The sequence below is a fragment of the Mobula hypostoma genome, chromosome 17 (genome assembly GCF_963921235.1).
Source record: "Mobula hypostoma chromosome 17, sMobHyp1.1, whole genome shotgun sequence".
NCBI lineage: Eukaryota > Metazoa > Chordata > Chondrichthyes > Myliobatiformes > Myliobatidae > Mobula > Mobula hypostoma.
In genome coordinates this window covers 39,962,997-39,976,456 of record NC_086113.1, presented here as the reverse complement: position 1 = coordinate 39,976,456, position 13,460 = coordinate 39,962,997, and the positions used below count along the sequence as shown (strand labels likewise).

Below are 13,460 nucleotides of genomic sequence, written 5' to 3'. Positions count from 1 at the left end.
TGAATAGTGATTCATTAGGTTTTCTAGGTCTAAATGCACAAACTTTCCTTCTAGACCTACATCGTTCCAAGTGCAGCTATATTCAAAGCAGAAGATCCCGCTCAAGAAACCCAGGCCATGCTGAATAACATGAGAGTTTATGGCACGTGTACAATCGCTCTGATGGCCACAGTGGTATTTGTAGGAGTCAAGTACGTCAACAAACTGGCTCTTGTTTTCCTGGCCTGCGTCATCCTTTCCATCTTCTCTATCTATGCAGGGGTCATCAAAAGTGGCTTCAGTCCGCCAGACTTCCCGTAAGTAAATACATCTGTCATTTAAAGGGGACAGTTTCAAGGATTCTTCATGAGTTTCTTTTTTTTTTGAGTGATAAATAACAATTTTTTAAATAATACAGCTGAGAAATAAGTATTTTCTCCTACATAGTAACCTCCATTCCATTTATCTGCTGCTTCCCAACCATCACTAAAAAATGCATCAGTTTTGAACAGCTTTTAAGCGACAACCGTTTTATATTTCTCCCTCTATTTCTGAAATTATGTTTTGCGATATCATCCTGATTGTTCTAACTATAATTTTAAACATTATGCCCCTGTTGAAATCTTTTCACCATCATCTTACCCCTGAGTCAACTTAAGTAGTTCCACTAGTCCCTGGAACCTGTTCTCATAATTTAATTCCTTCCCTCTTCTCCCTTCTCCAACTGGTAGCTGTTGCTGGTGTCATTTTCCACTATTTTTAATTTTACTCGAATTCTTTATTCAATAAGGGCAAATATGAGGTTTGAATGAAATTCTTCTTTTTCCTTTTACCTGTTTTTAATACCACAAGGCCTTGGGCCAAAAGCTGGCCGCACTATGATGCAGCTAATAAATCAGTGCCAGAGAGAAGAGTTTCAATCCTAACCTCAGGGACTATGTGGAATTTGTACATTCTCACTGGAACCATAATTTTCTTCCAGTGCTCTGGTTTCCTCCCACATCCCAAATTGTGTGGGTTGTAAATAAATCATTGCAAATTGTCCCTTGTGTATGAGTGAGTGCGGGCAGTTGATGAGAATGTGGAGATTTTTTAAAATTGGGATTAGTGTAAATGGTGATTGTGGTGGAGTCAGTGGATCTAAGGGTCCTTGTCCATGATATGCATCTCTATGGACGTAACCTTTAAGTCCATTACTTCCCAATAATGGCACAGTGGGCTGAATTTCCTCCTTTAGCACCAAAAATCTGTATTATATGATTGCTGATTTTTTAACATTGCAATACAGTTCCAAATCTGATATCTTGACTTATTTAATTTGTTGTTTTAAAAGCAGTGGTAAACTATTGAATAAAGAACTCCTGGATCAAAATAATACAACCAGGAAAACTAGATATAAATCTTTATAGGATTGTTACATTTTAACTGTAGAAATGAAAAGGCTTTGCCGAAGTCCTAATTCCTCAACATCAGTTCTCCCATGTTCTTGATTTTGTTATGTTTTTCATATTTGATATTGGTTTATAATTGTAACATGTACTTAGATTCAGAGAAAAACTTAGTTTTGTATGCAATCCAGACAGTTTGCTTCAAAAACATTAAGTACTTGAAAATAATACAAGGGAACAGCAGTAACAGAATGCAAAATACTCTACATTCTCACTTTACGCATCCTGTTTCATATCCTATACAGCCTCTGTCTGCTTGGAAACAGGACATTAGCTTTGAAAAGCTTTGACAAGTGTGTAAAGATTATAACTGAAGGAAATCAGACAGTGACGTCTAAGCTCTGGCAGCTTTTCTGTGACGGGTCCTCTCTCAATGCTACTTGCAATGAATACTTCAAACTCAACAATGTCACAGAGATTCAAGGGATACCTGGGATTGCTAGCAAAGTAATATTTGGTGAGTATTAGAAGATGATGCGTGTGGAAGAGATTTCAATGGACATCAACACACAAGGGTAGTTTTTGACATGGCTCTTATAAAATAGACTTAATCATAATCATGATACAAAAATTGCTAAAATAAAAGCAAAGTAATAGATCTTGTAAACAGGAAATGAAACTATTGGAAAACATTAACTAATTGGAGAATATATTTGGAGAGATAATCAGAATTAAGATTTTCTTTTGTGGGGGGGCAATAACCTGCAATTGTAATGTTTTGTTTTGGGAATTAAAATATATTGACTAACTGAGAAAGTACTAAGCTCAACAATTTCTGATACTAGTAATTCCTGCTGGAAAGGTGGATTAAGTGTTCCACCAGGCACGAAGACAATCAGAAATGGGTACAATTTCACAATAGTGCAAATTAACCTAATTTTAATTTCACTTCACTGTGTTATAGAGTCATAGTCGCAGTAAACAGAATCTTAGGCCAAGCTGGTCCATGCTGGCCAAGATTCCCATCTAAGCTGGTTCCCATTTGCCCACATTTGGCCCATATCCCTCCAAACCTTTCCTATCCATGTACCTGTCAAGTATCTTTCAAATGTTGTTAACTTTCCTGCCTCAACCACTACTTTTAGCAGCTCATTCCATATACTGATCACTTTCTGGCCCTCAGGCTTCCTATCAAATTTCTCTTCCTCTTACCTTAAACCTTTACCCTTTAGTTATTGATTCCTTAACTCGGGTGGGGGGGGGGTGGAATTATGTGCATTCACTCTATCTATGCTCCCCATAATATCAAACACCTCTGTTAGACTACCCATTATTCTCCTGAGCTCCAACAAAATGTCCCACACTGTTCAGTCTCCCTCCATAAGGTCCTTGAGTCCTGGCAACATCTTTGTGATTCTCCTTTGCACTGTTTGTAGCTTAATGGCATGTTTCCATGGAGGGATTGTCTACTGAGTCTCTGTGGGTGAAAGTTGGAAACAGGAAGAGGTCAGTAACTCTACCGGGTGTCTTTTATAGACCACTCAATAGTAACAGGGACATCCAGGTGCAGGCAGGGAGACAGATTCTGGAAAGGTGTAATAATAACATGGTTGTCGTGGTGGGAGATTTTACTTTCCCAAATATTGATTAGTATCTCCCAAGAACAAGGGGTTTAGATGGGGTGGAGTTCGTTAGGTTTCCTGACACAATATGTAGATACGCCTACAAGAGGAGAGACTGTACTTGATCTGGTATTGGGAAATGAATCTGGTCAGGTGTCAGGTCTGTCAGTGGGAGAGCCTTTTGGAGATGGTGATCTCAATTCTATCTCCTTTACCATAGCATTGCAGACGGATAGCAGCAGACGAGTTAGGAAAGAGTTTAATTGGAGTAAGGGGAAATATGAAGCTATCAGGCAGGAACTTGGAAGCATAAATCAGGAACAGATGTTCTCAGGGAAATGTACAGCAGAAATGTGTCAAATGTTCAGGGGGTATTTGCATGGTGTTCTGCATAGGTATGTTCCAATGAGACATGGAAAGTATGGTGGGGTACAGGAACCATGGTGTACAAAGGCTGTTGTAAATCTAGTCAAGAAGAAAAGAAAAGCTTACGAAAGGTTCAAAAAACTGGTCATGATAGAGATCTAGAAGATTATAAGGCTAGAAGGAAGGAGCTTAAGAATGAAATTAGGAGTTCCAGAAGGGGCCATGAGAAGGCCTTGGCGAGCAGGAATAAAGAAAACCCCAAGGCATTCTACAAGTATGTGAAGAGCAAGAGGATAAGACGTGAGAGAATAGGACCAATCAAGTGTGACAGTGGAAAAGTGTGTATGGAACCGGAGGAGAAAGCAGATATACTTAATGAATATTGCCTCCGTATTCACTATGGAAAAGGATCTTGGCAATTGTAGGGATGATTTACAGCAGATTGAAAAGCTTAAGCATATAGACATTAAGAAAGAGGATGTGCTGGAGCTTTTGGAAAACATCAAGTTGGATACCTCTCTAGGACCGGATGAGATATACCCCAGGCTACTGTGGGAGGCGAGGGAGGTGATTGCTAAGCGTCTGGCAAAGATCTTTGCATCATCAATGGGGACGGGAGAGGTTCAGGAGGATTGGAGGGTTGCAGATGTTGTTCCTTTATTCAAGAAAGGGAGTAGAGATAGCCCAGGAAATTATAGACCAGTGAGTCTTACTTCAGTGGTTGGTAAGTTGATGGAGAAGATCCTGAGAGGCAGGATTTATGAACATTTGGAGAGGCATAATATGATTAGGAATAGTCAGCATGGCTTTGTCAAAGGCAGGTCATGCCTTACGAGCCTGATTGAATTTTTTGAGGATGTGACTAAACATGTTGATGAAGGTAGAGCAGTAGATGTAGTGTAAATGGATTTCAGCAAAGCATTTGATAAGGTACCCCATGCAAGGCTTATTGAGAAGGTAAGGAGACATGGGGTACAAGGGGACCTTGCTTTGTTGATCCAGAATTGGCTTGCCCACAGAAGACAAAGAGTGGTCGTAGATGGGTAATATTCTGCATAAAGGTCGGTCACCAGTGGTGTGCCTCAGGGATCTGTCCTGGGACCCCTGCTCTTCGTGATTTTTATAAATGACCTGGATGAGAAAGTGGAGGGGTGGGTTAGTAAATTTGCTGATGACACAAAGGTTGGAGGTGTTGTGGATAGTGTGGAGGGCTGTCAGAGGTTACAGCAGGACATTGATAGGATACAAAACTGGGCTGAGAAGTGGCAGATGGCGTTCAACCCAGATAAGTGTGAGGTGGTTCATTTCGGTAGGTCAAATATGATGGCAGAATATAGTATTAATGGTAAGACTCTTGTCAGTGTGGAGGATCAGAGGGATCTTGGGGTCCGAGTCCATAGGACACTCAAAGCTGCTGCACAGGTTGACTGTGGTTAAGAAAGCATACATACAGTGCATTGGCCTTCATCAATCATAGGATTGAGTTTAGGTGTCAAGAGGTAATGTTGCAGCTATATAGGACTCTGGTCAGACCCCACTTGGAGTACTGTGCTCAGTTCTGGTCGCCTCACTATAGGAAGGATGTAGAAACCATAAAAAGGGTGCAGAGGAGATTTACAATGATGTTGCCTGGATTGGGGAGTATGCTTTACACGAATAGGTTCAGTGAACTTGGACCTTTATCCTTGGAGCCACGGAGGATAAGAGGTGATCTGATAGAGGTGTATAAGATGATGAGAGGCATTGATCATGTAGATAGTCAGAGGTTTTTTCCCAGTGTTGAAATAGCCAAAATGAGAGGGCACAATTTTAGGTGCTTGGAGTTTTTTTACGCAGAGTGGTGAGCGTGTGCAATGGGCTTCCAGCAACAGTGGTGGAGGCAAATATGATGGGGCCTTTTAAGAGACTCCTGGATAGGTACATGGAGCTTAGAAAAATAGAGGGCTATGGGTAACCCTAGGTAATTTCTAAAGTAAGTGCATGTTCGGCACAGCATTGTGGGCTGAAGGACCTGTATTGTGCTGTAGGTTTTCTATATTTTTGTGTCTCCTATTGCAGGATGACCAAATCTGATTTCCAAATACAGCCTCACTGACTTCTTGTACAATTGCAACATAACATCCCATTTTGTATTCAGTGTCGTGAGAAGACAAATTGTTTTTGAGATTTCTTGAGAGACAATTGATAGTACTTTAGTCTGAAACTCTCCTGGGTTTGAATGAAATAATTAATGAAGTAGATCATGGCAATTATAATTTTGACAGTAGGTAAACTTAAGTGTCACTAGTTGTGAAATTTGATCTGCTCTTCACTCCATTAGTAATGAGATAGGGTAGGAGGCATGCTCCATGTGTTTTTAACAATAAAAAAATGTTTCAAGATCTTTTCTCAAAAGTAGTAGGAAAAAATTTGGAACCTTCAGTGATGCTGAAGGATTAATTCACTGGTGCTGGATGGTTTACCTCTGAGCTTTGATTGGGCTTGGCAAATGAGCACGACCCCTGGAGAAACCTAGAATGTTAAATGCTCTTGTAATTCTGTCAAAACTGTCAAAAATGTTTATTTAACACCTCTAATGGAGTAAAAGTTGAGTGTATTTTAAAATGTTCCACTACATATGGAAATCAAAGATATGTTAAATCAAGTGAGTCACTAAGTTGTGAATCTCTTGGTTTAGGGAACTGGAACATAGAATGGCACAGGAACAAGGTTTTCGATCACCGTGTATATTGAATAGAGGGATATGGACTACGATACTAATCTGACTAAATCCATATGCCTGTAGATGGTTCATATCTCTCTAGTCCCTGCTTGTTCATTTGTATGTCTAAGTACCTCTGAACATTGCTATTATATCTACTTCCAATACCTCACTGGTAGTGGTTGAATAGGACATGGTCCACTGGCTAGAATTGGCAGACCATAAAGATCTTGGAGGCTTGTAAGACTAATAGACGCTTTGCATATCATGTTTGAATACAGCATTTTGTTTAAAATGTTGCCTTTTGATATATTCTGTGTCACAATAGCAATGAACTCAAAGCAGTTACTTTTAACTCACCTGGCATCTATTTCCCTGCTGTTTTATTTTGAAATTTCCAGTGGAGTAATATGGAAGTAACATTGGTTTCTCGGTAAAATGAGTAATGGAGTCAATCCAGGAAGTCAAATTTGGTTGCAGGAACCTCAGAGAATGAAAAGTCATTTTGTACAAATGTTGTTTCTCTCTATTATAAACAGGCAGTTCCTTAACCAAAACTTTCATGGTATTTCACCCCCACCCCCTGTTTTCACGTAGACAATATTTGGAGTAATTATGGACCCCAAGGAGAAATGCTGGAAAAACCAGGACTGCCGTCTATACCTGCCTCAGAAGCTGAATCAAATACTGGACTGCCATATGTGTTCAGTGACATAGCGACCTACTTCACCATGCTGGTTGGCATCTATTTCCCCTCTGTGACAGGTGAGGGTTTATGGCTGTGAAGTTGCTGGAGAATGTACAAATACCACACAGTCCCATGTTTAATGTGTAATCCTGATTATTTCCTTTAACACTCCCATTTGTCCTCTTTTCCTTAATCCACTAGTTAAATGATATAAAGATTGGGGTGTGCATAATTTTAATTCATATCACACTTGATTCTGACGAAGATTCTTTTCTTCCCTCAACAGGTATCATGGCAGGTTCAAATAGGTCTGGAGACCTCAAAGATGCACAGAAATCCATCCCTACTGGAACATTACTAGCAATTATTACAACCTCTTTCATTTGTATCCTTACTCTGGGAAATGATCTTCCAAAGCTGAGATATGCTGTCGAAATTTTGAAGAAATCTAGTTAGCTGTCACACTGGGTTGAAGGTTATGAAGTTGTAAAATTCAGTTCAGTAGATCTAGTAATTTGTGGACAGATACCTGACATGTCAGTGAAACCCCATGGTAGGAAGCCGTCCATTTGACTAATGTCATTGAAAGAAGGGAACTTGGTACTTCAACCCAAATTTCAAGTCAACATAACTACTTTCTAGCCACCTTTGAAGTGTAATTTTTATAATGGCAGTATAACATATGCATTAGGAATACTCCTTAATTATTTTATATCTATGATGTAGTATGTTGACACGTGCTAGATTTGGCTCATTGACTGTGTCTGCACACATAGATGTGCCAGATATGAAGGGCCAGATAAGATTTCAGCTCTCCCCTGGGAATTAGGTTTCAAGGCAATGATGACTGTGTCCCGACCCAGAAAGCTTCACCTCTTATCAAATCAAGGAGGTATCTTCAACATTTTTATTTTAGTATTTTTACCATATCTTTGATGTTCAGAGACACTGCGTTATTTAAAAAAAAGACATCACTGAGGTAGAAAATTATTAAAGCCGTTAAAATAAAAAACAACACATTTTCTTCTCCATGTCAGAAACCCCCATTTAAATGAATGGGTTGCTGTTCTTCTGGTAGGTCTGGAAAAGCAAGCTGTATAAGGCACGGGTGAGACCTCACTTCGAATATTGTGAACAGTGTTGGGGCCCTTATTTAAGAATGGATGTGCTGTCATTGGAAGGGGTTCAGAGGAGGTTCACGAAAATGATACCGGGAATGAAAGAGTTATCATATGAGCAGTGATTGAAGCCTGTACTCATTGGAATTTAGAAGAACGAGAGGTGGGGAGATCTCATTGAAACCTATTGAATGTTGAAAGGCCTCGATAGAGTGGATGTGAAAAGGATGGTTTCTTTGGTGAGGGAGTCTAGGACCAGAGGGCATGGGGATGTGAAAAGGATGGTTTCTTTGGTGAGGGAGTCTAGGACCAGAGGGCATGGCCTCAAAATAGAGGGACATCCATTTAGAACAGAGATGAGAAGAAATTGCTTCACCAAAGGGTAGTGAATCTGTGGAATCCATTGCCACGGGCATCTGTAGAGGCCAGGTCACTGGGTGTATTGAAGGCAGAGTTTTATAGATTGGTTAGTCAGGGTGTGAAACGTTATGGGAAGAAGGCAGGAGAATAGGGTTGAGAGGGAAATGGATCAGCCATGATGAAATGACGGAACAGACTCAGTGGGCTGAATGGCCTAATTCTGTTCCTATGTTTTATGATCTAATTCCTTGCTCATCTGGTGGAGCAGCATGGTCTCTGTTCTTTAGTCAGGGATGTATGTAAAATTCGTTCAGCGCCAGGAGGTTCCCCCACCACCAATTGTGATGGTCTCAGAGATGTTTTGCATTGATGAATAGCAATCCCTTACTGATGATCCATTACTCTATCATCTGTGACTTATGAATGTTTTTCAGTAGCAAGGAGAAAATAATAAGGACTTGATTTTTTTTCAGTTTTTACAGATTTAGAGAACAAAATCAATTTTTTAATTTCATTGATAAAACTCCCAGCAATAAATGTCAACTAACCAGAACACACATTTTGCTTAAAGCTTGCTGCATGTTGCTATCCATGTGCCTATGGAGTGTTAACCAAACCCATTTGTTTGTGAGCTGCATTGGTCAACAGTGTGACAATAGTAAACAGCTGGATAATGATAAAATTCAGTAATTAATGAGATTTTGAGTTTTTGTCCTTACCTATTTCCAATTCACTTTGATTCATAGAGGTGAAGATTATAAATTTTAACAAATTATAATAATAACTTTGGTAAACACTATTAATAAAACTAACAACTGAAAGAGAAACATCCAAGCTCTAAGAATACTAATGTGAAAATCGTTTTGGTAGCCACAGAGAATTTTGATTGTGATTGTTTTTCCTTCAGAGATTCTAATTAGAAGTATAACTAACCTAGGTTACATGACTTTATTTCCTTAATAATCAACAAAAGACTTGTCGAGCATTCTCTTGTTCGGTGCTTGCATTGAAGGTGTCCTTTTGAGGGACAAGTAAGTGATATGTACAAATTTATGCCAATATCTAGTAAAGTGATATTTTAAAATCAGTGTGCCAATTTTTATTGGATTATTAAGTGCATTATTAAACGTCTTAGCCTACACAAAGCACTGAGTCCTTTTAGTCCTTCAGTCTGAACACTCAGCAATAAATATCCTCCTCCAAAACATCTGCTCAGGCTTCTTGCTACTGTTTCAATACCCAGGTGCAAATCAAACCCTTCTGGTGTTCTCTTAGGAAGGAACTGTCACAGTTTAGTGTCAAGAAGCTGCCTATGGGGCTTGTCAGTCAAGTTGAAGCAGGTGGTGCAGCTGCTCAGTATGACGTGGTGAAAATTACTTTATCTCTTTATAATTCTCTGAATGTATTTTTTTGTTTTTTTAATGCCTGTCTCACTGTCGTTGAATCCCTAAGTGTTCAAGGCTCTGAGTCCCTTGATCATACAAGGACTACTGAGAAATTTTGTGAACTACCAGAAATACCACAGAATTTTTACTTTTAAGTAAATAGCCCAGTCAATGTTACTGGGTGTAATTTTTAGATAATGATGAGTTGATCAACAAACATAATTTAAAATCTTCGATGTAGGTTTGAAACCATCACAGGCATTAAGTGTTCTATGGAAAATTATGGAGATCCCTATATGTTATTTTTTAAAGTTCGTTTAGTTCAGCATTTAATATATACCACTGTCATAATGATGGATTGATTGATTGCAATAACATAATTTCTATTTTTGCTAATCCTCTGCTGAAGGAAAATAGGTTGAAATGTTATGCCCTAATCTGCTTTATTCTGTGAAGTTCCAGCCAAATAGCTAACAGCTGATAGTCTAAATAGAGAACCATGTTTGTAATGGTTTTTATTGCATTCTTAACAGGAATCCTTGTGGTTCTGATGGCTTAGAATATCTGAAACCTGTCAGCATGTTAGGTTTTCAGCCACTCCTCAAGGTTTAATGCAACTGGGGATAATGCTAGGACAAAACAATCTTGTGCACCATGCATGTATGTGTATATTTAGTTGCTTTTCAAATATCAAATATATAAAACAAACTAAATATATAACAATATGGATCTAATGTAGGCAAATTAGCTTTACAACGCCATCCTTGGACCTACATGCTGCCACAGTGAGGTGGAGTAGGTGGCTGCCAAGCTGAAATGATGTGAGTGAGCAGTGCTTTTTAACTGTGGGCTCCATTTCTCCCCTCTACCCAAATTCCTTAGTGACTTTTTCCCCGGAAATTCGAGGTGGAAATCTGAATGGAAGTCCCCACAGTAAATTGCTCAGTACAGGCTCACTAGAAGTTCTTTGGTGAGAGTTTCATTGTTGTTGTTGCCACCAGACGTATTTTGATGCTATGTTCATGAGCATCATCAACTGAATGCTTTGGAACTCACCTTCATTTACTGAGGCTCGTATTGATGTGAATGCAACAATTATCCATGACTTTATTGTTCTGCTTTCCTGTAAACTATTTGATCAATTTACTACTTTTACTTCCCATATTTTTAAAAATTTGCTTTTAAAAGAGTCCACTTTTGTTCTCAGGTTTGGCGAGTCTGTAAATGGCAATCTTGTCATTGGGATTCTGGCTTGGCCTTCTCCCTGGGTGATCGTGATTGGTTCTTTCTTCTCAACATGTGGTGCTGGTCTCCAGAGTCTCACTGGGGCCCCTCGTTTAATGCAGGCTATTGCCCGGGACGGGATAGTTCCTTTTCTACGGGTAAGTGTAAATAATTATATGAATATTGTATTATACCTGAGCCGAAGATTTTAACAACAGAACTTTACAAAATGTTTTGGAAATACTGAAAGCATTCCATTATAAGACTGGAAAATCAGACATAGGAGTAGAATTAGGCCATTCCATCCAATGAGTCTGCTCTGCCATTTAATAGTTGCTGCTTTATTTTCCGTCGCAATTCCATTCTCCTACCTTCTTTCTGTAACCTTTGACACACTTACTACTTCACTTTAAGTATAACCAATGACTTGCCTCCACAGTTATCAGTGGCAGAATACTACACAGGTTCATCACCCTCTGGCTAAAGAAACTCCTCATTTAAAGAAATGTCCCTCTGGTACTAGACTCCGTCACTATGGGAAACATCCCTCCATGTTCACTCTATAGGCCCTTCAATATTCAGTACATTTCAATGAGGTCTCCCTCATTCTTCTAAATTCCAGTGGTACTGGCCCAGAGACATCAAATGCTCCTCATACAACACTTCCGTTCTCGTAAAACTCCTTTGGACCCTCTCGAATGCCAGTACGTCCTTTCTTATATATGTGTCCCAGAACTACTGACAATTCTCCAAACATGGTCAGGTCAATCCCTTGTAAAATCTCAGAGTTACATCTTTGTTGTTACATTGTAGTCCTTTCAAAATGAATGCCAACAATGCATTTGCTTTCTTTACAATCTGCAAGTTCACTGTTAGAATCGTGCACTAGAACTCCCAATTTCCTAAACACCTCCAATTTCTAAATTCACTCCCCATTTAGAAAATAGTCTGTACCTTTATTCATTTTTGTACACTTCCCTACACTGTATTCCATCTGCCACTTTTTTGCCCATGCTCCTCATCTATCCGTCTTTCTGCAGATTCCTTTCTTCCTCAATACCACTTGCTCCTCCACCTATCTTTGTGTTATCCTCAAACCTGGCCACAAACCCATCAATTCCGCCATCCAAATTGTTAAATTATAATGTGAAAAGTAGCAAACCCAACACTAACACTTGTAGAAATCCGCTAGTCATCGGCAGCCAACCAGAAAAGACCTCCTTTATTTCCATTCTTGGCCTTCTGTTAGTCAGCAATCTTTTGTCCATGTTGGTGTCTTTCCACGAGCTCTTATCGTGTTTAACAGCCTCGTGTACTACACTTATAAACTCCAGCCACTGTTGCTCTACTGTCATCCCTACTAGTGTCCCCTTGCAATCAACTTTGGGTAGCTCCTCTCTCATGCCTCTGTAGTTATATATCGATACATCCAATTTTAACTTCTCCCTATAGACAGGGATAGTATCTGATATTTGGTAAAAGAATTAAGAAAGGCTCAAAATCCGTAAAGAATCCTCAAAGTGGAGTGTTTGCAACAAAAGTGAAAGCTCCTGGAAGAACTCAGTGGTTTCTGAAGTGGTATCCTGTGCAGATGCTGTTTGACTTGCTGAGTTCTTCTTGTGGTGCTTTTTTTTTGTTCCAAGTTCCAGTCTCTTGTGTTTTTAAGTAGAGTCATCACAAATAGAGCATTGACTATTTATCTATATCTCCCCGTCTTTCGCTGGCACTTTACAAAACACAACCAGAGTATGCAGAGTACGCTTCAAATGTTTGTGCTGCATGTGTTATTCAAAGTTCAAAGTAAATTTATTTTGGAAGTACGTATATGTCACCATATACTATCCTGAGATTCATTCAACCCACAAATCCATCAATTCCGCCATCCAAATTGTTAAATTATAATGTGAAAAGTAGCAAACCCAACACTAACACTTGTAGAAATCCACTAGTCATCGGCAGCCAACCAGAAAAGGCCTCCTTTATTTCCATTCTTGGCCTTCTGTTAGTCAGCAATCTTTTGTCCATGTTGGTGTCTTTCCACGAGCTCTTATCGTGTTTAACAGCCTCGTGTACTACACTTATAAACTAAAATATAAATATTTTATTTTATATTTACATTTAGGTATTTTTATGTTTGATTTCACCACATTTTAAAAACAGGTCTTTGGCCATGGAAAAGCTAACGGTGAACCAACATGGGCCCTCCTTCTCACTGCTGGTATTTGCGAAATTGGGATTTTGATTGCATCCCTTGATAGTGTGGCTCCCATTCTTTCCATGTAAGTATTGTATTTTTGTTTCTGGCTTTAATATCAATAAGACTTTTGTTTCCAACTTGTAATTCAGTGGTTTGTCACCATTCACATGTTCAGAGCCAATGATACTTGATCCTTCTGAGGTCATCTTGGTGTATGTGGTTGGTTGGCACATTGTTTTTCTCTTCATAATTGACTGCCTTTTGACTCCTATAGAGTTTCAAATACATTTGACAGTAACTTGCTAATGTAGACAATGCACTCAATATGAAGAATGTCTAGTGTGTGTAGAAACTGTTCCCCAAAAATGGTGATGGACTACAAAAGAACATTTTTGAGAAGGACATGCAATAAGCATTAGATATAGAAAGGCA

General features: G+C 39.2%; 1 protein-coding gene across 4 annotated transcripts in view; it reads left to right on the top strand.

Annotated features, from left to right (window-relative positions):
• LOC134357948 (solute carrier family 12 member 7-like) overlaps positions 1–13,460 on the top strand; it is a 265,931-nt gene that overhangs the window by 208,654 nt on the left and 43,817 nt on the right. For all 4 annotated transcript variants that reach the window (XM_063069755.1, XM_063069753.1, XM_063069754.1 and 1 more), the window contains exons 7-13: positions 55–296; positions 1,673–1,884; positions 6,654–6,821; positions 7,031–7,129; positions 9,196–9,253; positions 10,815–10,989; positions 12,992–13,110. In XM_063069755.1, the coding sequence (XP_062925825.1) occupies positions 55–296; positions 1,673–1,884; positions 6,654–6,821; positions 7,031–7,129; positions 9,196–9,253; positions 10,815–10,989; positions 12,992–13,110 (1,073 nt within the window). The remainder of the gene's footprint in view (positions 1–54; positions 297–1,672; positions 1,885–6,653; positions 6,822–7,030; positions 7,130–9,195; positions 9,254–10,814; positions 10,990–12,991; positions 13,111–13,460) is intronic.